This window comes from Habropoda laboriosa, unplaced genomic scaffold, assembly GCF_001263275.1.
Source record: "Habropoda laboriosa isolate 0110345459 unplaced genomic scaffold, ASM126327v1 scaffold68, whole genome shotgun sequence".
NCBI lineage: Eukaryota > Metazoa > Arthropoda > Insecta > Hymenoptera > Apidae > Habropoda > Habropoda laboriosa.
The window spans coordinates 1,651,074-1,675,874 of record NW_017100195.1 but is presented as its reverse complement, the minus strand read 5'-3'; the positions used below and the strand labels follow the sequence as shown (position 1 = coordinate 1,675,874).

At 36.2% G+C, this 24,801-nt stretch overlaps 1 protein-coding gene across 1 annotated transcript in view; it reads left to right on the top strand.

The window, feature by feature from the left end:
* The window catches only part of LOC108570334 (collagen alpha-1(IV) chain), a 98,545-nt gene that overhangs the window by 45,705 nt on the left and 28,039 nt on the right, over positions 1-24,801 (top strand). Inside the window, exon 2 of the mRNA XM_017932175.1 lies at positions 3,941-4,126. Coding sequence (XP_017787664.1) covers positions 3,941-4,126 — 186 coding nt within the window. The remainder of the gene's footprint in view (positions 1-3,940; positions 4,127-24,801) is intronic.

The window sequence follows — 24,801 nt, the reverse complement described above, 5'->3', positions numbered from 1 at the left end:
TATACCCGGCTTTAGCCAATGCGACGCGCTTAGTGGATGCCGGATATAACCGGCGGTAGTCGCGAAAGGGTTAAGAACTTCAAATTTGCTAATTCGCACAAACGAACAAGAATACTATTATAGATCGTACGAATCATCGCAAGATCCAGGTATCGTTGAAGTTTCTTCATCACAATTTTTCCCATCAAATACTAAAAATTCCAAATTGTAATCGCACCATTTGCCAATTTTCCGTTCTCCAACGTTTCGCGTTCAAATTACTCTATATTTATAACCCTCCATTGTTTCTTCGATTCGTCGATGTTACCAGAAAAAAAATTGCAACGCGGCGGAAGAGAGATTTAACGAAGTTTAATACTCGCGAAAATAGGGGCTGGCGAAATTTTTCACTCTCGAATTTCGCAAGACGAGGCAGGACGTAATTCGCGATAGATCGACCTGTCGCGTAATCGCGAAATTATGTCACGCGCAAACACGATTCCCGTTCGAGTTGGCGCGTTACATCACGGCGATGGCTGAAAGCAAGCAGACGCGTTACAGGCATCGTATATTCGGAGGATCGTACAGCGGTGACGTCGCGACGCAAGAACGAACGTCGCGACAGATAAGACGGCTGGAAGATCGAAATCCGCAATGAGTTGCAGGCTCGATTTAAATGGGACCCCCGCGTCGAGCTGATTCATACGAGCTCACCTACTTTCTTAAAAATCGTACTGCTTACTTTTTATTGGGAACGCCATATTGGGGTTGCCTCGTGCCTGTGCTTTTTTCTCGAAATATCAACAGATAGAGTTAGAAATCGGTTACTTTTTTATTTGTATTCCTTAGTTAACGTGTCTTTTAAATATTGAGCACAGAGATTGGCTAGTTTTTATTAAATATTTTGCTGAATTAGTGTTGGTGTTATTGGAAAAATCGTTCACTTATAAAACTTACTTTTTGCAATTTTTTTTTTATATTATTTTACCTTTATATTAGGTGCAGAAATTCATTCTCTCGACTGAATTCACGTAATTTATTCAAAGACAGCGAGTTTCTATGATGATAGTATTCGCAAGCTGTCAGAAAAATTGCGAAAGGTCATAGACAATAATGGAAATTATTGTCGACGATTGATCTGTTTTCGTTATTTTTAAGTGAAACTTTGATTGTGCCCGAAGTCCCAAAGAATTCATGTCTACGCTTAATAATATTTTTCTACCTTCGAAATTTAAAAAAATACTGTGAGGTTCAAAGAAAATGTTCACTAACTTAATAATTGCGTTGATCGTTAGATTAATTAATACAATATTAACATATTTCATATAGTATAACATAACAATAATAAATTTGTTTGCACCCTGGGCCTAGAGTTGTATTATATCATATTAAAGAGAACTTCATTTCTCTTAACATACTAGTTTTTTAACGTAACACGTACATTCTTCTTCCCTGCTAGCTATTTTAAAGTGTGACATTTATGACGATTAGACTAATAACAATATCGGAATAATCTTGTTTGTAAAGGTATTAAAATTAAATTTTTTGTTTAAGACAATTTTTCTGTCAACAATATTCTTCCAAACTGTCGCATCAGCAATTAACGTTCAGAAAGGAAGTAGAATCCGTCGATTCATGAACATACAGAGTTCGATGCATCTTGCAACAATTGTTTCGAGGTTCGAGAAATTTCAAAGCGGCGAGAATACCTTGACACGCGATTGAAAACAAGGTGACTTGTCACAACCAATCACGTAGGAGGCATTAAACTGATGAATTAATGCAAAAGTGACCTTGATTCCATGCAGTCTTCGTAATCGTGGGCGGATGTTGAAGCGTGGATTCGCTTTTTCTTCTGTTACATAAATCCTTGTTATTAATATGTTCGAGTAACTGGCTCGAATTACCGACTTCTATTTAAAAAAAAAAAAGAACAAAAACTTCTTGGATAAACATTCAGTTCACGAACTGGATCTGGAATCGCGAATGTTTCTGCGAACATTTCGAACGGTTCCCTGGAACACAGAAACTGTGCAAAAACGAAAATAAGAAAGAGAAGCTTTTCACGATTTTCTCATTTCACATAATTTTATACTCGTTATTTATCAACGAATATTTTACGCTCGAAAAGTATCATATCGAATCATTTCTTCTGGATAATACTGTAAATGAATTGAATTCACAAATTTATGTAGATCGATTACATTTAAAAATTCTAAAAACAAAAAAACGGAGGATCTGAGAAGTCTGTTTCGTTCGAAATACAGAAATATGTTTGTACCCTCCTAATTGCAACATTAAAGCTCACTTTCTTCTCGAAATTACCGAACAAAAGAGACAGATTGCTCTATAAAATTGTACCTCGGAGAACGCGATGAAATAAGTGCATTCTAAGTGTAGAATAATTTTTGGTAACCTCGCTTCGTCGAGCAGATTTATCGCAGCGCTGAAAGCGGGTCGTAATTTCTTTCCCTCCGCGAACTAGGATACTCCGACATGCGCCGGTTAGGTTAACGCTCGAAAATTTCTAAATTCAACCGTTCCAACAAACATCGAAGCACCTGAATAACCAACCGCCACGCGAATAACCAAGAAAACACAAACGTGCCCGTTGCATTTTTCAATACGAAAGATCCTCTGCAACGTGTCCGGATCACACGTCCAGAGGATGTTGTGCTATACGGAGCGAGATAACGTTACAGAAGGATGTAAGAACGACAAAAAAAGAAGAAGTGTTTTGTATGTACACAACGTGGCAGGGTTTCCTCGAAAGATGGAAGCTAGTCGCTCTTAAAGTCTCGTTGACATAAGCAGAACAACTTTCTACGGGGCATACGTGGCCGAGGTGAACGATTCCATTTTTCTTCTCTTTAGCGTTATTCAAAATAGGAAACGGCGATACAGCGGTGTCACTTATCTGCCAATTAACGTCCATCGTTAAGGGATGTTGCAGTGAGGTGTTAGATCACCCATTGAGTTCGTTGTCGAATCTTAAAATTTAGATCAATATTTCCAACGAACCTTCGAATTTTATTTAAACAAAAAAGAAACGTAGGCGTCTTCTCATTCCACAATTTTTACTTCTTTTTGGTAGGACCATTATGTCATCGCTATAGAATTTTCTTGGATTTTTATTCAGATATTTTTCACTTTGACCTAATAGCTTCGAAGGCGAAAACTCCGGGCTAATTGTGAATAATTAGGAATTTTCGGTAAATTGTGGATAATTATTTTGTCGTGATTCTACGTTCGTAACATTATCCAAAGAATTACTAGAAACTGTACGTCTAGATTGGAGAAGTTTCTATGTAAGAAGAATTAGTTTAGAATTGAATTAAAAATTACTTCATTTTAATTCATAAACACCTACTTAATCGCAAAGGGGAACTGTAATTTTGATCTGCTTTCAAGAAGTTTGTTAACTTTCCTTTTTCAATAAGGTATACAGGAACACGGGGTACTCGTTGCGTCGCTATAAATTGTCTCTGGTAATTACGTATTGTGTCTAGAAATACTTGCACACCAAGTTTACAATAGCACCATAAGGAACGCTATATCTCACGGAACAGTTTCTCGGTATCAGTACCGCTATTTAACTTAGCATTTAGCATACCCCGATATGTTTCACTGAATAGTATTTAATAGTTAAGAATGTTCAGATACAGAGTGCATTAACTTGTTCCTTTAAGAAAATAAATACCATTTGTTAACGTAAATATGTAACAGTGTAATTCTTCTTGAGTAAACGAAACAGATTGGAACACGTTCGAAATGTACTAACTTAAACATTTCGTTGGAAATATTTTCTAATAAATTATAACAGCACGATTAATGTAGAATTAATGTTTCAATACTGTGTTCGCAGTTGTAAAGAAGTGATTTCATATGACAGCTTGAATAATTATAGAGGAAGTAAAATTATAAACGAACTAACGAATATTTTTTCTTGTACTTGTTACAGATCTGCAGAAGTTCGTACAAATACAATTGTAGGGGGATAAAAGGTGTCGCGGGCTTTCCTGGAATACCTGGCCCGCAGGGACAGGAAGGACTTCCGGGTGATATTGGTCCGGATGGTCCACCTGGTCCAAAAGGTGAGAAGGGTGCTGGTGGAGAATATGGTGGCACAGGAGAAAAGGGCAGCAGGGTGAGTGAAGAATCATTTCCCGAAAATAATAATTATCTTAAAAATTTGCACGGTTAAATTAATTCGATTTATATTCGACGGATCTCGATCGTCCTGTATACTTATGAAGCAAATATGTTTCTTAATCGGCAGTCAAAGTGTAAGTTTCTATAAGGATGATTATCGTTCGAAAATCTCTAAGATAAATCTGATTTCATTTCCACGATTATTCGGTCACATGTGTTCTAAATTGAAAGCGTGTAAATATCATGTTACGTTTAAAGAAAATATATACACGATGACTAAAACACGTTTTACAGTACAGAGGCGGAATTTTTGGTAACTGACGTAGTTACGTCGTAAAATTCTTAATGAGTGCTACAGATGCCTCGCCTCTTTTTCTCTCTTTCTTTTTTTTTTTTTATCGCCGTGATAAAAGAAATAAAATACAACGATGTTACGTGAATCTATATTATCGCAGCTGTGTCTTAATTGCTTCCGCACTTTGAAGTCATCTGAGTGAGAATTGCCTAAATTGTCCTTTCAGAACTCGAAGAGGCATTTATTCTTTCGCTGCAGGGCCATAAAGCGTTTAAATATTAGAAATGCTCATTAATGAAAAGCTGCTTGATATCACAAATTAGATCACAGATTTTAGAATTAAAAAGAAGTACCATAGTATGAAATTATTAACGAAAATTTAGTAATTGAAAAATATACCATTTAACTTCTTCCAGACTTTTTAATAAATCTTCCATTACTATTCTTTCTTCATTTTTTCTGTATACTCCACTTATAATGAAACTGACTGGCAATTTATACACCTAATAAAACTAACTTCAGTTTAAATAAATTTGCTTTTGAATAATATTAAAATTATTTCCTCAATACCCTACATTCTGATATTTGCAATATAAGAATCTATTAACACCTTAATCATTAATAAAAAATCATTAAACAGCAATACATAAATATTAAGTTAAGAGTATCTTAACGTGAATCATCAATATAAGTTTCCCTAATAAAAATATGAAAGCACCACATTTTTGAATTCCCATGATTTACCTTTAATTACTGTGTGAAGCTTGTTTTAAAAAATTCATTTACTAAATTGAACTACTAAAATCTTTAACGAAATATTCCACCAAATAAATACATTAAAATTGAAAGATTAAAACTACAAATTTTCAGCCAAATTACAAACCCAGTAATCGAAACCGTATCGCGGGAACTTCTAAATATAATAACAATATACCTGCCAAGGAAAAAGGAGGAGGACGAAATTCCAGCTACGTACTGCACAGTTACATCATCAAAGGGAAGCGGTCAAAGTCGCGCAACACCGTCCACATTCACGCCATTAGGCGTGCTAATGACAATACCGGAGACCAGTTTTTCTTCTCTTCGATTTTTCATGAAATTATTCCCGGGGACGCGTGCACGCGATACGATACGGGGATTAAAAAAAACGGTATGGCGTCAGCGGCCAGAAACGGAACGTTTCCAAATGCGGAGGATGAGAGGGAATTACCGAGGAACTCCCACGATGTCCCGCCCGCACTCTGCTCTCGTGTACAAAAGTACCGCGGATCCGTTCTTTCGCAACTCTCTCGTTCAGCCCTGTGCCGATACGACGTGACAGGACGTGACACCGCGAGGCGACACGTAAATGATAGTCCTCGGCGGGCAGCGATTCCGACCGTCCACGAAAATCATCTCATTACGAACGTATCTGCTCGTGCGCCGCTTTCTTGCGAATAAGGCCCCACGTCAAGATGATGGAACGACTCTTCGGTTCGGAACCGGGGGTTAAAAGAGTCTCGCTGTGAGAAATTTTGCCGGTGAATAAGAAGCGAATTTGAATTTCGAATGAGAGTTTTGAGGATGAGGTTCGAATGAATTTTATGCAGAATTGACGGTACGAAATTGAGAACAGATTGTAAGATGATAATACGACTATTGAAGATTTCTTTTTTTTTTTGGTTTATTTTAATTTTAACTTTAATTTTCTTCCTTTGTTGTTTTTATTTTCTTTATTCATTTTTATAGAAATGAAAGGTACAAACCGTTGATAATAGATAGTAATCGGGAGTGAAATGGGAAATATGAAACGTTTTTCAGTGAAATCGAAATTTTCTAATATTTAGAGTTGGCAAATAACATTAAATAATGCACGTGTTTCGTGGAAAATTAATTGAAATTCGAAAAGGAAGTAATGAAGAGGATAACGAAAAACACTTTGGAGTACAAACTGCAAGTGGAAATGTTACAAAAAGAGCAATTCTATCTCTCAAACGAAATTCTGTTAATCAGTGCAAGTTAAAACAAAAATACTAACAATTTCGTAATATTCAAAGTTGAGAGAGGATAATCAAAGGAGAATGTCAAACATTAGAGAATACTAACGTATTTTCGGCACTTTTAAACCGCAAAGGTGGGTCGTTTACCTAGGACGCGTCTCTCAATGAGCAAAAGTCTTTAAAAAAATTTGCAAAAATTCATACGGCTTCTTTAAACACTCTAAACGAACATTACAATGATAAATTTGAAAAATAAATCGTTCAAACATATTACTATCGCAAATATATAAATTAAAACACACAAAATTTGGAGGAATTAAATTAACAGAAACATGATAATGATCTCCACTAGTACGTCAACGTCTCTCGCCACAAATGAAAAACATAATCTTAACACGTGAAAAGGAGAACAGAAATTCTTTTCTATCGCTATCTGTCCCAAAATATCAATAAACAAACGATTCAACTGTAACGGCACGAACAGTAGTAAATTCCAGTTATTTCGTCCATATCACTCGTACCTTCTTCACTTCGTTTAAACGAACCAGCGGAAATTCTACAAAGAAGTCACCATTGCGACGGTTGAACTGTGTGCTCCTCATCGAAATGCAGCGATTTGAAAACGAGATTACACATGACGAAATTATGTAAAAAACTAGGTTACGAAACAAACAGAGGACGCAGTGACGGAGTGATAAGAAACTTTATCAAAACGATGCGAAATGATGTTAAGAGCCCGCCGCTTCACGGTTGTACAGTCGACCCCTTAATGAACGTCTATCAGTTTGCGGCCAGATAAGACTTTACGAGCGCATCTTTCTCCTTTTTTACGACACGTACGGATTGCATCTTTACATCGGGATGCCAGTGGCTTCCAAACGAGTTGTCCGGATGACGTCACGGCCCTTTCTGGTACCGCTGCATCGAGCGACCTTTTGGACCACTGCAACGTTGCCAGTACCCCCGATTTTCTCCGGCACTTTTGACCTTTTTCCATGGCTCGAAAATGTGCCGCGAAAAAAGGAGGATGATTATTTCATTGAACTCGATAACCGTGTGTTGAACAGAGAGGGTAATTCCATTTGTTACGTCTAACCGGAGAATTTCCGGATAAATTTGAAATTTTGCAAAAATGTAGTTCAATCGATGCTAATTACGGAACCATTTCTCGTTTCGATAATTAAACGGAAAAATTGTGAGTTTTCATATTATCGTGAATATTTACGTAACCGGTGCAGGATAGGGAGAAAAGGTAAATTGAGAGTTATGTGGTTCCTGCACTGTGGTGGTGAAGAATTTTTTAAAACGATATTTTTTTTTCAAAATTTACCCCCATCACTATTAATTTTTCGAAAATTCTTTGCTGTTATAATATAGGATATGAAAAGTCACGCAACTTTTAAATTGAAGCTTCTTCTAATCGATCGATAATGAATTTCTGTAAAGCTTCAAAATTTTTTGGAATTTTCGGGTTACCAAACTTTCCTCGCAAGTCGTAATTCAAGGATTAAATCTTTGAAACTGATGACTAAATTTTTAAAAGGTTATCAAATAGCACGATTACAAATTTTAGGGGATATTTTAGTAAAACAGAATTGATAGAGATCATTAATTAAGAGCAAATTTCGTACTACACTTTGTAGACATTACAACAGGTAAAATTGAAAGCAGCTCATTTCCGTTCGTTTTTACAATTTTTAAATGAAAAGTACATTTATACGTCCGAATAAAAAACTGCTAACTGTTCTTAATCAGCGATTACATTAATTTCCATAAATGTTCAATTCTTCTGACTAGTGATAATATTCACAGAAATCCGTCAAGAACGATAATAATGCAAACTTATCTATTGATGCAGCGATTAAAATGAAATTATCCCCTTTCGCTTCTAAAATTCTAACACAGTATTCCGTGAATCACGCAGAATTTCTACACCTCAGCCGACATCCTGCTGTTTCAGGAAACCATCCTACTTTTCCGCAAAATTATTCGAAACTCACCCACCAACCATACGCGATTTTATCGAAGTACCTTCGATTTATACTCCGATGTGGGTGGAATTTCGAGCTCGTATATTTCTCGAAAATCTCCAAGAAAGGCTTGCGACAATAAAACGTGTAAGATACGCGTAATGTTTTTTTCATTTGTTCGAGGAATATTTGCCGCGGGAACGAAGGAGAAATCTCCAACGATCGTATGTAAATTTCATCGAGCTCATCGCCAGTCTGGTGATCGTAAATCTTCCAGTACGATTCGCTATGGCAACCATAAAATCGAAACTGGCGTGCTCGATTAACCTGATCGTCGTTTCGACGTTATTGTTGCTCGCAGTTAACCTTCGCGCAACGATGTCCACCGCTTCTCTCTAATTCACTCGTGGCGTATCGAGTTCAATTTGAACAATTTCGCGAACGACTTTTTTCTCGGGGAGATTCGCGCGAAACACGTCGTAAAAGGAACGCGCGCGCGCATGGACGCTGATGTCATGGTCCTTTCTGGAGAACGGATGCTGCACTCAGTGGTGCAGCACTGACGCGTCGCGTCACCGAGCAACAAGTGAAAAAATGGCCACTCCTTTTCATGGTTGTTTCATGAAACGGCGCGAATGCTAGGTGTTAAACGAATCCTGTTTGACTGCTGTTATACAGGGTGGTTTGCCAAAAATACGATCTATAATTTATCTGTTGCTACCAATATTCTTTCAAATTAAGCCAGTTAACCCTTTCATAGTCTTTTTAGGCGGTTTGAAAGTTTTCTCGTACTGTGCCCTTGTAGCCTATAGGCGGTTTAAATATTTTCTCGCAATGTGCCCTCGGAGCCTATAGGCGGTTTAAATAATTTCTAACACTGTGCTTTTGGTGTCTGTAGGCGCTATGAAAATTTAATCGCACTGTGCTTTTGGTACACTTTCGCCTTAATATTGCCCTTTGCGCACCTTCACGTTAATTTGATGAAATGATGAATTGTAGAGTAGAAATTTTTGAATTTTTTAATAATTTTAAATCAGCAAACTAAATGATTTTGCAGAAGAAATCGAGTTGCGCACTAAAACTTGCCACAACGAAAGGGTTAATGTGTAATTTTTAAGACACTTTTGAATATTTTTTTTTAATACTATATCGTATATAAATTTCGTTAAGATTGACAATTGGCACTTTGTTAGATTATGTTCGAATAAAGTTTTCTATCTTAGCTTGTGTCAAGAGTAATCAGAAAGTGAGTAAAGTCAGAGATCTCTGAATTTCGTGCTTCACCCAGAACTTTGAAAATTTCGAGCGACATGTTTGTGAAGTTTTAAGAACTTCGAAATTTCGGGATTTTCGGGATTATTTAACCTCTCCAACGAAATACAGTTAGCTACTTTGCAAAACCAATGACAGCAGAAAGTTTTCAAGGAAAATAGGAAAATTAGAATAAGAATCGTCGATGAAACAAGGTTGATATCCGGGATATTCGTTGTACCAGCCCAATAAGTTCGATAGAACCAACATTTCGTGGAATAATATCAAACTTTCTGACGATCGTTGTATTTTTTGTAGAACAAATATAAAATCGTTAAAAACAAGTTAAACGTTAAATTTAATGCAAAATTACTGAAGTATTGCAATAAATTTCTTTATTATACAAGACATTGAACTGTGAAATATAAATATCAATCTAGTCCCCGAATATTATATTTACAAATATTTATCAAATCTCCAATATTCAAAAATTTCCTCCAATCCTGTTTAAGAAAGTAGGTGTCGAAAATTGAAATAACAAGAATATAACATTTTTGATAGACAAATACTCTCACATATTCTAAATATATAATTCTGAAATTTGTAATTTTACCGATTAAGAATCCTTTTCATTTTGTTCTTTTGGATGAGTCAGACGCCAACGAGGCATCTCTTTCTAAAGGCGCTATCTTTACCCCAGATACAGCATTAAACAAACAATTGAAAAGCTATTTAAAAAATTGTTTCGCATACTTCACAAGTGCCTCAATAAGTGAAACAAGTTTGACATTGTTGTTCATTCTATACACCAAGAAAAAAAATCATGAATATTTCCGGAATTTTTGGCGCGATTACAAGAGTGACCATTTAAACACCCATATTGCATCTGCTACTAATTCTTCATACATTCGAAATAGCAATTTACTTCGTTTCGATTGATTTGTGTAATAAAAATTTCTCAAAATTGCTGCTCTCCAAAATTTTCCTATAACTTCGAATGCACAACGATCCCAACCTTTTTCAATTAAAACACTGTAACGTCAAACTGTATTCCACGCGACGTCCTCAAATCATAAGCTACCAATTAACCCGTTGAGCACGTTCGAAATTTCTCCGCAAGGAGCGTGAAATAAAACCGACGAAAATCGTACGAAACGGATGAAAAACGAATCAATCGAAATTGGCCGGTTGAGAAGTGTCCGCCAGAGGCGAACAAAAGCTGCAGACCTCGCTCCGAAATTGCTGTCCATGTAGTGGGAATGGCACAATTCTACGCTTTGGGTTAACCATTCGGCCCAGCGGCTCTGGACGTAGGCGTTAATGATAAATTACAGCATCTCGCGTTCCTCGCGTTTGGCATTGATCCCTATCTACGTAACGATTACCCAGATATTACATATTACGCGCATACCCACGTGCCACGGCTTTGTACGGCTGGCCCGATGAAGTCGTCTACGTCGTCGTCTCGTTATCAGGATTGGCACGAATTAACACCAGAAACGCGGACCTTTCCTGTTGCAGTTCCGCCCTGAGATTGCTCCCGCTTCCTCGCGTTTTCATTATGTTTAAAATAGATGTATTTGTTGAAAGCTGATACGGTAGATTAACCCTTCGCGGTCGCGCGTCTGCTCTGTATTACCAAAGCACTTATAGCACATGATGGAGAAGTATGACATGAAAACACGTATCATTGTGCTTAGGTGGACTTTGATCATTTTTCCATTGGAGAAATGTGACGTTCATTTTCGATTCTTTGGTCCTTAATTTTTCTGGACTGCACCCATTTTTTCTTACTTTACTACAGTTTGATAGCTTGCCCTAAACTCTAACGCGCGATGCTAGAATCTCTATTTTTGTTTAGAATGGACTATGATCGGTTTTTCCTTGGACTCTTCAATTGTTCTTTGAATTGAGGTATTTATCGACGTTATCAGGGTATTTGACGTTAATTGAAAATATGATTCATTAGTTATATGAGCTGCAATGATTTGTACCTAAATTAAATCGATTGTATTGCGACTTTAACAGTATTGTATAAATTTGCTGCTTAACATTGTAATATATAAAGATATTTCGTTTTTTGTGTATTTGCAAAGATAGTCGTGATAACATTGTGAAAGCTTTTGAATTATTTCCAATTATTAAAATTACAAGAAGTGTTTAATTTGAAATCTTTAGCCTTTGGCACGTAAGCATTTCGAATCTTTAAATGAACAAACATAATATGCACACATATTGGCATTAAATAGTGCGTTGCAATACAGAATCTGCTAAAAATCTAATAACTAATTTAGAATATTTGACGTTTACAATTGGTGCAATTAAGAGTAGTAGAAATACATTCGAACAAAAATGTTATTCTTCTTTATCTACTAATAAAAACAAATGAATTTAAACACGTACATCAAAGGATCCAAACTATCGTCTACTTCTGAGATCAATTCCGAATAAAATGCAGCAAACAATTCACAAATCCTGATTTTCAAAAAACCCCCAAATTTCGTTAAATAACATTCAATTAGCGTTCTACTATCTATTGGTATTTCCCAAATTGAAGATCCTCGTTCGACAAAAAAAAAAAAAAAAAAAAATAGAAGGAAAGGAAAAACAGAAGCAAAGCTAAATCTATTAATACCAACAAAGATCGCCCCTTTGGTAAACAATTAGAAAAGTTCCGGTTCATCCGCTTGGCGATCGTCAGGCTGATGAAAGAGCAAAGTTAAAAGACGGCGAGAAAAAAAAACACACGGTGTCGGAAAAAAGGAAATAGAGGAGACTTTTTACCCACGTGGTAGCGGAGGCGACGACGTTGACGAGGCCGGGACGAGCACGTGTAACCCCTGTTTTGTTTCACTCGAAGTAGGGTATCTTGGCGCCGATAAAGAAATCTTCGTTTCACCGACGATACGCCTCTCTCTCTCTCTCTCTCTCTCTCTCTCTGCGCACGCGGCTATCCTCCTTTGATACCGAACTTACATGCCATTAACCCCTCGTGACATTCGCACTTTGTACCACCTCGTCGTCGATAGATGAAGAAACCAGAATGGTATTAATATTCGCAATTCGCGATGAATTCGAGTAACGGAAAGTTAGAAAAATCAAACGTTGCTTCCGTTCTCCTTGCAGAAATTTTGCAGTTGGATAAATTGTTGTGATTAGAGAACACATGGTAGGTCCTGTGCCTTTTTATTTTAGATTCTGGTCTCGAAGAGAGCGTTGGATACGGCTATCCTCCTTTGATACCGAACTTACATGCCATTAACCCCTCGTGACATTCGCACTTTGTACCACCTCGTCGTCGATAGATGAAGAAACCAGAATGGTATTAATATTCGCAATTCGCGATGAATTCGAGTAACGGAAAGTTAGAAAAATCGAACGTTGCTTCCGTTCTCCTTGCAGAAATTTTGCAGTTGGATAAATTGTTGTGATTAGAGAACACATGGTAGGTCCTATGCCTTTTTATTTTAGATTCTGGCCTCGAAGAGAGCGTCGGATAAATGTCGAAGAATAGTGAAATTTGAAGATAGCAAGTGTTTCGAAATATAGTTCAACGTCGGAAGAATGTAGTAATTTACGAAAAAAAGAAGTGGTTTTATTTAGCAAGCTTTGAAATTTCGTATCCTTGCTGTGTAACGTGTAAAAATTTACGCGTTAATTTGTAATTACAAAGAAAGAAAGAGTTTTTTCTTTTCTTCACTTTTTATTATATGTAAAATTAATTTTCACCATTTTTTTCTTCAACTTTTTTTGCTTGAGGAATCAAAATGGGAATTGAACAATTAGCTATGAAACGATAAGGATTTTATATCTATTATATTGCACGTGAAATTCCCTGCTACGAAGCAGAATACAAAACGCAGAAACAATGATCTGATTGGAAGATTTATCGAAAATCGGAATAATCTTTTTCAATTCATATTCGACCCATTGTTGATTTGCCGGTACATTTCATGGAACGATAGGCGACATCGAAAGGTGATAACCATGGAACGGATACACGCAGCAAAGTCCTACGCGTTCGCTCGTCCTCCCTTATCGCTAAATGCGGGGGTGGGGAGCATTTCCGTCGTGCAATTGTCTACATATCACTTTAATCTAATATCTCGCCGTTTCTGACAGTGTTTTCGATGCAAAAAACCTCGGCGAAAATCAAATTCGATCAAATCTGTGAATTTTCGCCCGTGAAAAAGTTCACTTCTCTTTTTTTTTTTAACACTAAATCAACGCGTCAACTTTTGCACGTTTCGTGGCGAAGATAGAATCGATCAATTCGAACAAAATATGGTTGAAAACTTATTAAACAGAACCGTTTCTTTTTTCGTGAATTGTTAAATTTTGTGTGATATTTAATTATATTTTGAAAATAGATCGTTATTTATTATATTCAATTTTTATCATTTTTCCATTCTCTGTTCTTCGATATTTATCCCAGACTTTCTTCGAGACCAGAATTCTAAATTAAAAAGCTCGAGACTTAATATTAAATCTTTAACGAGAGTAATTTGTAGTCGTTTGTTGTAAAAATGCAACATTTCTTCGACGAAAGTGGAAAGAACACTTTATATTTTTAACTTTCCATTACTGGAATTTATTAGAAATTTACGTTTGAATAAAAAAAAGTGGCGAAAATTAATTTTTCCACCCTCCTATAATGAAACGCTACGAGGTGAACAGTTTCTGATGGCATTTTTAATGGCAAAAAGCTTGGCGAAAATCAGGTTCGGTCAAACGTGTGAAATTTCATCCACCAAAATAATGAACTTCTTTTTCAACTAAAAATTAACAGTGAATTTTTGCACACTTAACGACAAAGATAGAACGAATCAACTGTAACATTTCTTTTTTCCTAAGTTACTAAATTTTTGAAGAATGGTTCTCACATATTGTCCTCCTATTTTTTCATTCTCTCTCGACCACTTCATTCGAATTTCGAAGGCAAGATCTTTCGTTCTTCGAAATTTATCCCAGAATTACCCCTCCATTTCGCAAGTCCTTCCGATCGTCACACCCGCGCTTATTGCTCTAATCGAGGCGGACGATTTCAATCGTCGTTCAGTTTCACTTATCTTTCCTCGTTGCAAGATTATATTTTCGCGAAATTAGGTCGTCCCATTAAAAGCGTGAATCGACCGAAAGACAGAGAGAGAGAGAGAGAGAGAGAGAAAAGAACGAAAAAGGGAGGACGACATACCACGCGCATTGCGATAACGCACTTCCCATTGACAGATCATTCTATGCGCCCAGCAATGTGGAACCGGATGTCCAGTGATCTCATAGTCAGATAGACTCTGCCTACCCTTCCTTCCTTAACGTTTCAAACCGTTCCAGCGAACGATTTATCTGTAATCGTAAAAATGATGAAAATGTGCAATTAATTTGGACGATGGAATTAATCGTCCATCGAGATTACAATGGAAATACAATAACTAATACAAACTAAATCGTACAATAAATACTTAAATAAATTCACAAAATAATTAATTAAGGTGAAACGAATTTTTTGATTTTATAAAATTGACATGATTTTGTGCACAAAATTTATTTACGTGCTTCCATCTTGAAAATTCCATTTAAAGGTATGATTTATGATTCATCATCGTTCATTCAGCCCTTTCCATGAGTTCACACCAGGCCATCCAATCAGTGCAGGCCCTTAAAAGGAAGTGTGTCAATTTGTATCGAGTGTGACCATACTTGGTAAACATTGGTAGCTTACCAGCCTCTGATTCTCGTTACTGGGAAATTGACGTTTCCCAAAAGAGAAGAAACTTCCTGCTTCTTATTTCCTATTTATTCTACATCCTCGCGGATTTCGTCAAATATTAAAAAGTTTATCAAATTTAATCTGTAATTTTAAATAAACTCTCTAACCTATTCGTTCATTTATAGAATTCGTTGTGCGTGGAATTGAAAAAAAAAAACAATAAATGTATAGTTCAATAAATATACAGTAGGTATAATGAATAGTAAATTTATAACAAAACAGAATAAATTTATGACGCGAAATTGTATTAACTGTAACTGTAACATCAAAATAATATCATTACAATCATTTGCTATTACAGTACTACAGTAATTATTCAATAAAGTTAGAATTTTAAAAAAATATTATCAGTAACGTGCATGCATTCACAAAATTATACAAATTTCGAACTTTTTATTACTGCCAATATTTATAACAAACTAACTTACCTACAGATTACTGTATGTCAGTTTTAGAACTCCCAGTAATTGATTGTTGAACCAATTTCAATTTCCCGAGAATGTAAAGAAATAATTCCTCATTCAATCGAGTGTATAGGATGTTTCACGTTTTTTAAGAACAAACGAATCTTCGTGGCTCGGTTAATTATCGATTTGATCGAACACACCGCGGCCGATAATACGGCAAAATCGCTCGACTGGCGAAGATATTCATCCCAATACCGGCATGCTAATATTTCAACGACATGCGTTTGCCCGATCATAATTAGTAAAGCGCTTACGGCTTTCACAAAGGCCGCTGAAATATCGTGCAATTACAAACGGCTTGCGGCCTTATGAATTTATCAAGGATAATAATTGTCCACCCCACTTTTCAACCTACTTCCTAACCCATGCAACCTACCTACTTGTCTAACTATTCATTTAACGTCTATCCGTTCTACTATTTGTTTGTTTGCCTCGCTGCTTCTTCAAACACGAAGGTTATTATTTAATCGTGTATTTATTCGTAGGGAAATTTATTTATCTACTTACACACTCTCGTTGGTGAAACGAACCTAGATAATTATTAAGAAATTATTGAGATTTAAGAAATATGATTCAACCTGAAATCTGGAAGTACAGCAAATATATAGGATAAAATTTCTAGACATCTATTTTTATTTAAGGTGAAGTTATAAAAATGAAAATTGATAGGAAATTGAGTTTGAGTTAGCATATAATATAACATTTTAAAAAATTCGTAGTATCGTTATTACGCGAAAACTATTGCAAATTGTAATTGTACTGTGAATGAAAAACAGTGAAACTTTGTTTTCTTCTATTTTTCCCACAAATCTACCATTCACCAGAGAAACACTGGAAACTATTTAATAGCACGAACTTCCTGTATATTTTTACTGATATTATGGTACCAACATTGTCGAAGAAATGCAATTTAAATCACACAATGGGTGTCCTAATATTTATGAACTCCAGGGTACTTATCTGTTTCTCTAATTATTTATATAAGTCTGTACATTTGTACACGCGGTGATTTGCGTGTTCGTTCACGTATCTACAATAGCATTGTAATTATTTGAATAGCTAGCTATTTGTTTAAACAGCTGGTTACACAGATATATTCATCTATCTACACCGTTTCGTTGGTTATCCATTCGTCTAATTATTCATCCGTTTAGCTAGTTATTCATCCAATTATGCACCTATTTATTTATACATCTGCCTCCCTATTTGCCTGGTTACTTACCTCGCCAGCAATTCGTTTAACTATTTATCCGTGTACTTAACCCTTTCGTTCCCAAACAGTTTGTGCACATTACGCGATGAATAAACAGTTCCTGAAAACATTTTGACGTTTGGGAAACGTTTGACAATATTTTTTTTCATTTGTGTCCATTTAAGAATAAAGAAAGTGTAATGCAGTTGCACGAGACTTTAAGTGTAACAAACTTTTCACATTATGTCACTCTCAAAAATGTGAAGTATAAGTATTGTCGATTTAAATCGTTCGGGACATTTAAATAAAATTTGCCAATCTTTATCTCTTTACACCTAGCGATTGATCTATCTCTCGACTGAATCATTTCTAATCTAAATTCAATCTAAATTTCTCGAATTTATATGCGTATTCAATCTAAATAATGGAAATTCAATCGTTTATCTGCTTACAGTTAACGATTCATCTATCACCCTTTTGTATTCATTTACCGAGTAATTTATCCGTCAATTTATGCACCCCTTTATCTACCTGCATACTGATTTTCGAGACTTCTCTTTCCGCCCTCCCCTATCCAACGGCGGCCCCATACCACCGCTGGCAAAAGTTTCGCGGCGCGGATCGAGTTATCGGTTCATTAAAAATTTCGCAACGTGGTCTCGCGACGATAGCAGCAGACTTTCGCGCGATGGACCGATTCCCATAAGTATTTCATGGTGGTTGTCGAACCCGCCCGGTATCTGACCCGAATACGCTCCGCTTTCGACTGCGTTTCGATATTAATTCAATCGCCTGATGCATGCACGTGTTATACACTGTGTCCCGGTATCGATTGTACAAGTAAGGGGTGATTCTGCGTGGGAGAACACGTCGGAAATGTGGAATAAAGTTTGTTCACGGGAGGCTTAGCTTTCGAAAAAGTTGAATTTAAAGATTCGGTAGAAATTACTGTTTCCGCAAGTACTTTTGTGTTGATAAACAGCGGCAATGTTACATCTCGTAAACAAATAGTCTACGCAGAAGATAGCTAAACAAAAGAATCCTACAAGTTTTCGAAAAATTAACGTATCGAAATATATGCTTCGATTTAAAGAGCAAAGATTTATACGCGTTAACAAAATATCGACTTTGCATTTAACTGTCTCAACTTGTGTTTGTATTAACGATCAGTGTCACGATCAGTAGCGATAATACATTTACATTCGTTTAAATTTACATTGCTGAACGATTTACTGGAAGTGACGTTCTTGTCAAGCAATAATTTGTAGAGGATCTTTAAATTCAATTTTCTCGAAAGCTAACCCTTTTACGAACCCATTTTATTCCATATTTTCACGTAGAAACACCCCTTTCTACGTTGTAGAATCGACACTTGGACACCCTGTATACGCGTTTCTCTTCTCTCGCGACGACTTCGAAGCGTTACAGCACGAGGACTGGCCCGACGCGTGTAATTAAGATAAATAATCAAGATAAATCGGCGCGAAAGCATAAATAATTCCGCGAAATCGGTGGTTCGCTTTGTAATTTTTCACTTTAACGATTGTAAATAAGGCGCGATTAACGTTCCGGTGTACACGCGAGTCCCGCTAGCTCGGTGTTACGCAGAATCGAGCATAGTTCATCAATTCCGGGTGTCGGATATAATTAAAGTGTGAAATACGGGATCGTTAAGGCCGATAATAAATTTCGTTTTACGCCTGTTTGCGGAACGATTTCGGCCGCCTCTCTTGCATTCCCAACGCATCAGCGTGAATCTTCCCTTCACGATCCACCTCCCAACCCCCGTGTATCCTATAAATTCGGATAAAGATTGCACTTACTGTGTCAGATTAAAATGTGGTACGTGTCGAAGATACACCACCCTGAATTTTCTAAAAATAAACAAAACTTTGGGAACTTTTTTTCGTTGACAACTGCTCTAAATGAAAAGTCTCGGCAATTTGATAATTGGACAGGTAGATAAATTGGTAGATTTAGAATACTGTTAACCCTCTCGTTCTCACTGTATCCATTTGACTACATTTTCATTTTCATAGCAATTATGTTCTCTATGTAGCCTTTATACACCAAATATTTTATCTATATTCTGAAATTTGTATATTTATAAAGTTTGTTACATTTCAAATGTTATTTTCTTTATTCTCAAATGGACACAAATGAAAAGAGTTGTTAAACGTTTCCCAAATGCCAAAATATTTCTAAGAATTACTTATTTCTCACACAGTATGCATAAACTACAAATGAACATTTTGCGTAACTGCTAAATAATTTGAAAATGAAAGGGTTGAGGACATGGATAATTAGTTAAATGAATTGTTGGCTAGACAAGCAGCCAAATAAATAAATAGGTGCATAATTGAGTAAATATTGCATAATGTGCCAAATTCAGTTTCAATATACACATTATTATTGTCTCCATAAATATTAACTAAAAATTAAAAGAAGTCACGAAACAGAAAAAAGTCTGCCTAAATATTATAAATAAAAAGCACGTCTTTGGTAGTCGCATTATCGTCTTACAATTTCATGCTACTAATATAAAATTCAGTTCAGTCTCTCCTTCCACTAAACTAAAGTTGATCCAGAAATTTTTGCAAAATATATCGTTCCATCTCGATTACATTAATTTTTTCTTAAATAGTGTTCAGCTTTCACGTATAACAGTCTACGGAGGATGCATAAAAATTGTCAGGAATAAAGTGTCGTCTTACAATTTGGTACTGTGACGAATGTCGCTGGTGGTCGAAGTAACGCGTAATTATTTCACGATCTTATAGCACAGCGTTCTCAATTGGGTACATTTCTTGGAAGTTGTGCAACAGGTTAACTGATAAAGCTGCTTCTTTTTTAAGCACGTTTTAATGCTGACATTTCTGTGCGTAATCGCATGTAAGATAAGTACGCGGATGGTGACGGAAGAAGATCCGAAGAGACTAAGAACTTTCCACTATAAATTAAAATTTTTAGCTAATTCCGCACACTTTGCAATAAAATGTACATTCATGATTAACGTTATAATTTTCCATTGGATTTTAATACTTCCGTTGACACGCTGAAAATGAGATACACTTTGCACGTGTCGTGTAATAGATAATAAAAATCCTGATGAGATCGACAAAGAATGTGAGAGAAAAATAACAAATTTACAGTTGTTAACTATGAACGTGAAAAACTTTTGTCGCTTTAACATTAGAAGGTTCAAAATATCGAATTTAAAAAAAAACTGATGTACATAAGCGACAAAAATTGAACTGTTTACTCCTTTACAAGGAGACTGATGTAAAGGAAGAACAGTGGCTGTGATGAAAATTTAACGAATTCGAGCATTGAAATAAATCACAGCACGAGCTTATGCAACACTTTTCTGATAAACCAGAGAAGAGAAACAGCGATAAAAGTAAAAGCAAAACTTGGATTAAATCGATCTGCTGATTTTTCAAACTTTGTTCCATTTCTAAAGAAAAATTGTCACATTATGAAAGACAGAATTAACACATGACCTCTAAGAACTATAAGCTGACTGTCTACAATTATGAAGATATATAAATTCGAGTATAAGATGAGATAAACCATTACTAGAAGAAACTTCACACGAGAGAACATAAGATAGTTTCATCATGTAACGATTCCGCCTTATTCCAATATTTACACTTCACAATTTCAATTTCCATTTGCACAGTTTTTCTCCAAGTGAATATTCCACGTTTTCCGACAATAAAAAGGAACAAAGAGACACATTTTTCTTATCTATCAAACTTCCTTTCGTTTCTTGCCATTTCTTCCTTCACAAAAATTCCTCTTCCGTCTTATTCACCCTTTGAAATCATTTCAATTACACCCTGTATACACTACCGGCAAAAAGTTTGTAATCACCTCCCAATTTTCATCAGTACTGAATCTGCTACTAATTTTTCATAGACTTGATATTGATACGAATGACACAAAATTCGTTAAAAAATTCTTAAAGCTGTTGACTTTTTTCTGGGAATTTTTGTGTAACTTGCAATGCACAGTGATTCGAAACTTTTGGCCGGTAGTGTGTTTGAAATAACGAAGCTAAATAGGTAATCGTTGGGAAAAGTGAAATTATTTCGATTAAATACATTATTTTTCCAAAAAAGAAAAACGACGTTTCATATGCTCGAACCTAATCAATTTGCATAATTACATCGTTCTTTCTAAACCAAAGGTGTATGCACACGTAAACTATCCTCAAATCGCTCAATTGTCCATTAGACTCGCGTCAGTTTCCTAAACATTCACCAGGGAAGGCTGCGAAGTATGGTAAATCATAGGAGGGCGCAAATAACCACTTAGTATCGTGACTGCCACACGTTCACCAGAGACGAGGCGGCGTAAATGTTGCGTGAAAATCTGTGGAGAAGCTTGGAACGCTTCTCGCGAACCCTGTTTGCCCTCGTTCCACCATTTGCGATGAGAATTAATGCCTAAGTACTTTATCTTCGAGATAGCAGCCTCCACTTTCATTCGTTTCCCTTGTTCTTGCCCTTTTCGAAAAGATAGCTTCCATTTAAGTTTGCTTCTTTCTCCTGTCAATTTTTCATTCCCGTAAATTACCAACACTTTCATTTGTTTCTCATCAGCGTACTTCTTTATTCGAGAAAAACTTCTTCCATCTCAATCTGCCTCTTTCTCCTGTCGATTTTTTCTTTCTGTTTTTAATTATCACCACTTTCGTTTGTTTCTCATCAGCGTACTTCTTCTTTCAAGAAAAACTTCTTCCGTTTTAATTCGCTTCTTTCTCCTGTCAATTTTTTCTTCTTTTTTTTTTTAAATTAACAACACTTTCACTTACTTCTTACCATCGTATTTATTTTCTTTTTAGAGAAAAGTTGCTACTATTTCGATTCGCTTCTTCTCTTTAATATCTTCCTCTTCGTAAAAGTGCTCGTTGCCTTTGATTCTTCGTAAATCTGCTCTAGCTTTGAGAAGCTTCTTATTTTACTGGGTTCTCCTTCGAAGAAGTTGCTGGCTACCTCGTTTTGCTCCTTTTCCTCTTACTTTTTTCGCTTCACACGATCTCTGCCTCTCGATGAAGGAGGCGCGTTAATACTGTCGGTTAACTAACCGCAACCGCGTCTTAATTATACAGGTAATTCGAGTTTCGCGGCTGAAGAAGTGGCGGCGGTATTGCTGGCGTGCAAATTACCCTAGTAGTCACTTGCTTTTCACACCTAATATATACACTTGGTACCAAAAGTAACAAATTACAAACGAACTTGGACAATTTGAAAAAAAGAATGGCACAATTCCCATTAGTATGTGCATATATAAACGAGACGAGAGCATTTCTGAGAGACGAGAGTTTCGCTTCTTTTTTTATTGTTATTCATTTTTTTATCCGATGTTTAGAATAACATACGTTTGCTTTTTTAACGTATATATAATCATTTGTTTCTCGATCATACCGATATATCCTGCTATTTGCCGTACAACAATAGAATGCAATTGGCAATGATTAACGACGCACTTTATTCAATGCACGATGGAATCGCGTTTTCAAACACTTGCGCACTTTTACAGACTTCGGGAAATCAGGAAGTGCACTTCGAATGGTTGCGGTTGGAGCGCCGATTAGATGGCCTTCCAGTGAATCAAGGGTGCGATGCAATAATCGTTGCACGCAATTGAAACGAACCATATACGACGAACCGCGGTTAAATAAACGTTGTAGGCGGTGAACGCGTAATCGTGGAATTTATTTTTATAGATGAAGGATAGAGTCCTTGATGAAGCTGGTAATAACAATGCTCGAGTACACGGAATAATCTATTCGTTGCATTTGTTCAGAAGAAAAGAATACATGTGATTGATGGTATTTCGAAAGATATGTGTGCAATTTATGTGTACACTCTTTGGTAATATTAAAATTACTTAAATATTGTTGTAGAAGTACTTACAGATAACATACGGTTACCTTAATTGTTTCTTTTAAGTTTTACTAATTATACTATTTTTTTCTTCTTCAAAATTACCCTTTTTTGTGCTTTCGTACCTTTTGCCGTTTGACAATTTTCTTGCAAAATATAAGTTTCGCAACGTGTAAATTAACGAAATGTAATTTGACGTCATTTTGGTAAAGGAAAAAGTTGTTCAGAGTCACCCCAGCAACCCCCTATTTCCGGGTGTTACACTCTTTACGGGACACCCTGTATACACTACCGGCCAAAAGTTTGGAATCACCTCCCAATTTTCATCAGTACTGAATCTGCTACTAATTTTTCATAGACTTGATATTGATACGAATGACACAAAATTCGTTAAAAAATTCTTAAAGCTGTTGACTTTTTTCTGGGAATTTTTGTGTAACTTGCAATGCACAGTGATTCGAAACTTTTGGCCGGTAGTGTGTTTGAAATAACGAAGCTAAATAGGTAATCGTTGGGAAAAGTGAAATTATTTCGATTAAATACATTATTTTTCCAAAAAAGAAAAACGACGTTTCATATGCTCGAACCTAATCAATTTGCATAATTACATCGTTCTTTCTAAACCAAAGGTGTATGCACACGTAAACTATCCTCAAATCGCTCAATTGTCCATTAGACTCGCGTCAGTTTCCTAAACATTCACCAGGGAAGGCTGCGAAGTATGGTAAATCATAGGAGGGCGCAAATAACCACTTAGTATCGTGACTGCCACACGTTCACCAGAGACGAGGCGGCGTAAATGTTGCGTGAAAATCTGTGGAGAAGCTTGGAACGCTTCTCGCGAACCCTGTTTGCCCTCGTTCCACCATTTGCGATGAGAATTAATGCCTAAGTACTTTATCTTCGAGATAGCAGCCTCCACTTTCATTCGTTTCCCTTGTTCTTGCCCTTTTCGAAAAGATAGCTTCCATTTAAGTTTGCTTCTTTCTCCTGTCAATTTTTCATTCCCGTAAATTACCAACACTTTCATTTGTTTCTCATCAGCGTACTTCTTTATTCGAGAAAAACTTCTTCCATCTCAATCTGCCTCTTTCTCCTGTCGATTTTTTCTTTCTGTTTTTAATTATCACCACTTTCGTTTGTTTCTCATCAGCGTACTTCTTCTTTCAAGAAAAACTTCTTCCGTTTTAATTCGCTTCTTTCTCCTGTCAATTTTTTCTTCTTTTTTTTTTTAAATTAACAACACTTTCACTTACTTCTTACCATCGTATTTATTTTCTTTTTAGAGAAAAGTTGCTACTATTTCGATTCGCTTCTTCTCTTTAATATCTTCCTCTTCGTAAAAGTGCTCGTTGCCTTTGATTCTTCGTAAATCTGCTCTAGCTTTGAGAAGCTTCTTATTTTACTGGGTTCTCCTTCGAAGAAGTTGCTGGCTACCTCGTTTTGCTCCTTTTCCTCTTACTTTTTTCGCTTCACACGATCTCTGCCTCTCGATGAAGGAGGCGCGTTAATACTGTCGGTTAACTAACCGCAACCGCGTCTTAATTATACAGGTAATTCGAGTTTCGCGGCTGAAGAAGTGGCGGCGGTATTGCTGGCGTGCAAATTACCCTAGTAGTCACTTGCTTTTCACACCTAATATATACACTTGGTACCAAAAGTAACAAATTACAAACGAACTTGGACAATTTGAAAAAAAGAATGGCACAATTCCCATTAGTATGTGCATATATAAACGAGACGAGAGCATTTCTGAGAGACGAGAGTTTCGCTTCTTTTTTTATTGTTATTCATTTTTTTATCCGATGTTTAGAATAACATACGTTTGCTTTTTTAACGTATATATAATCATTTG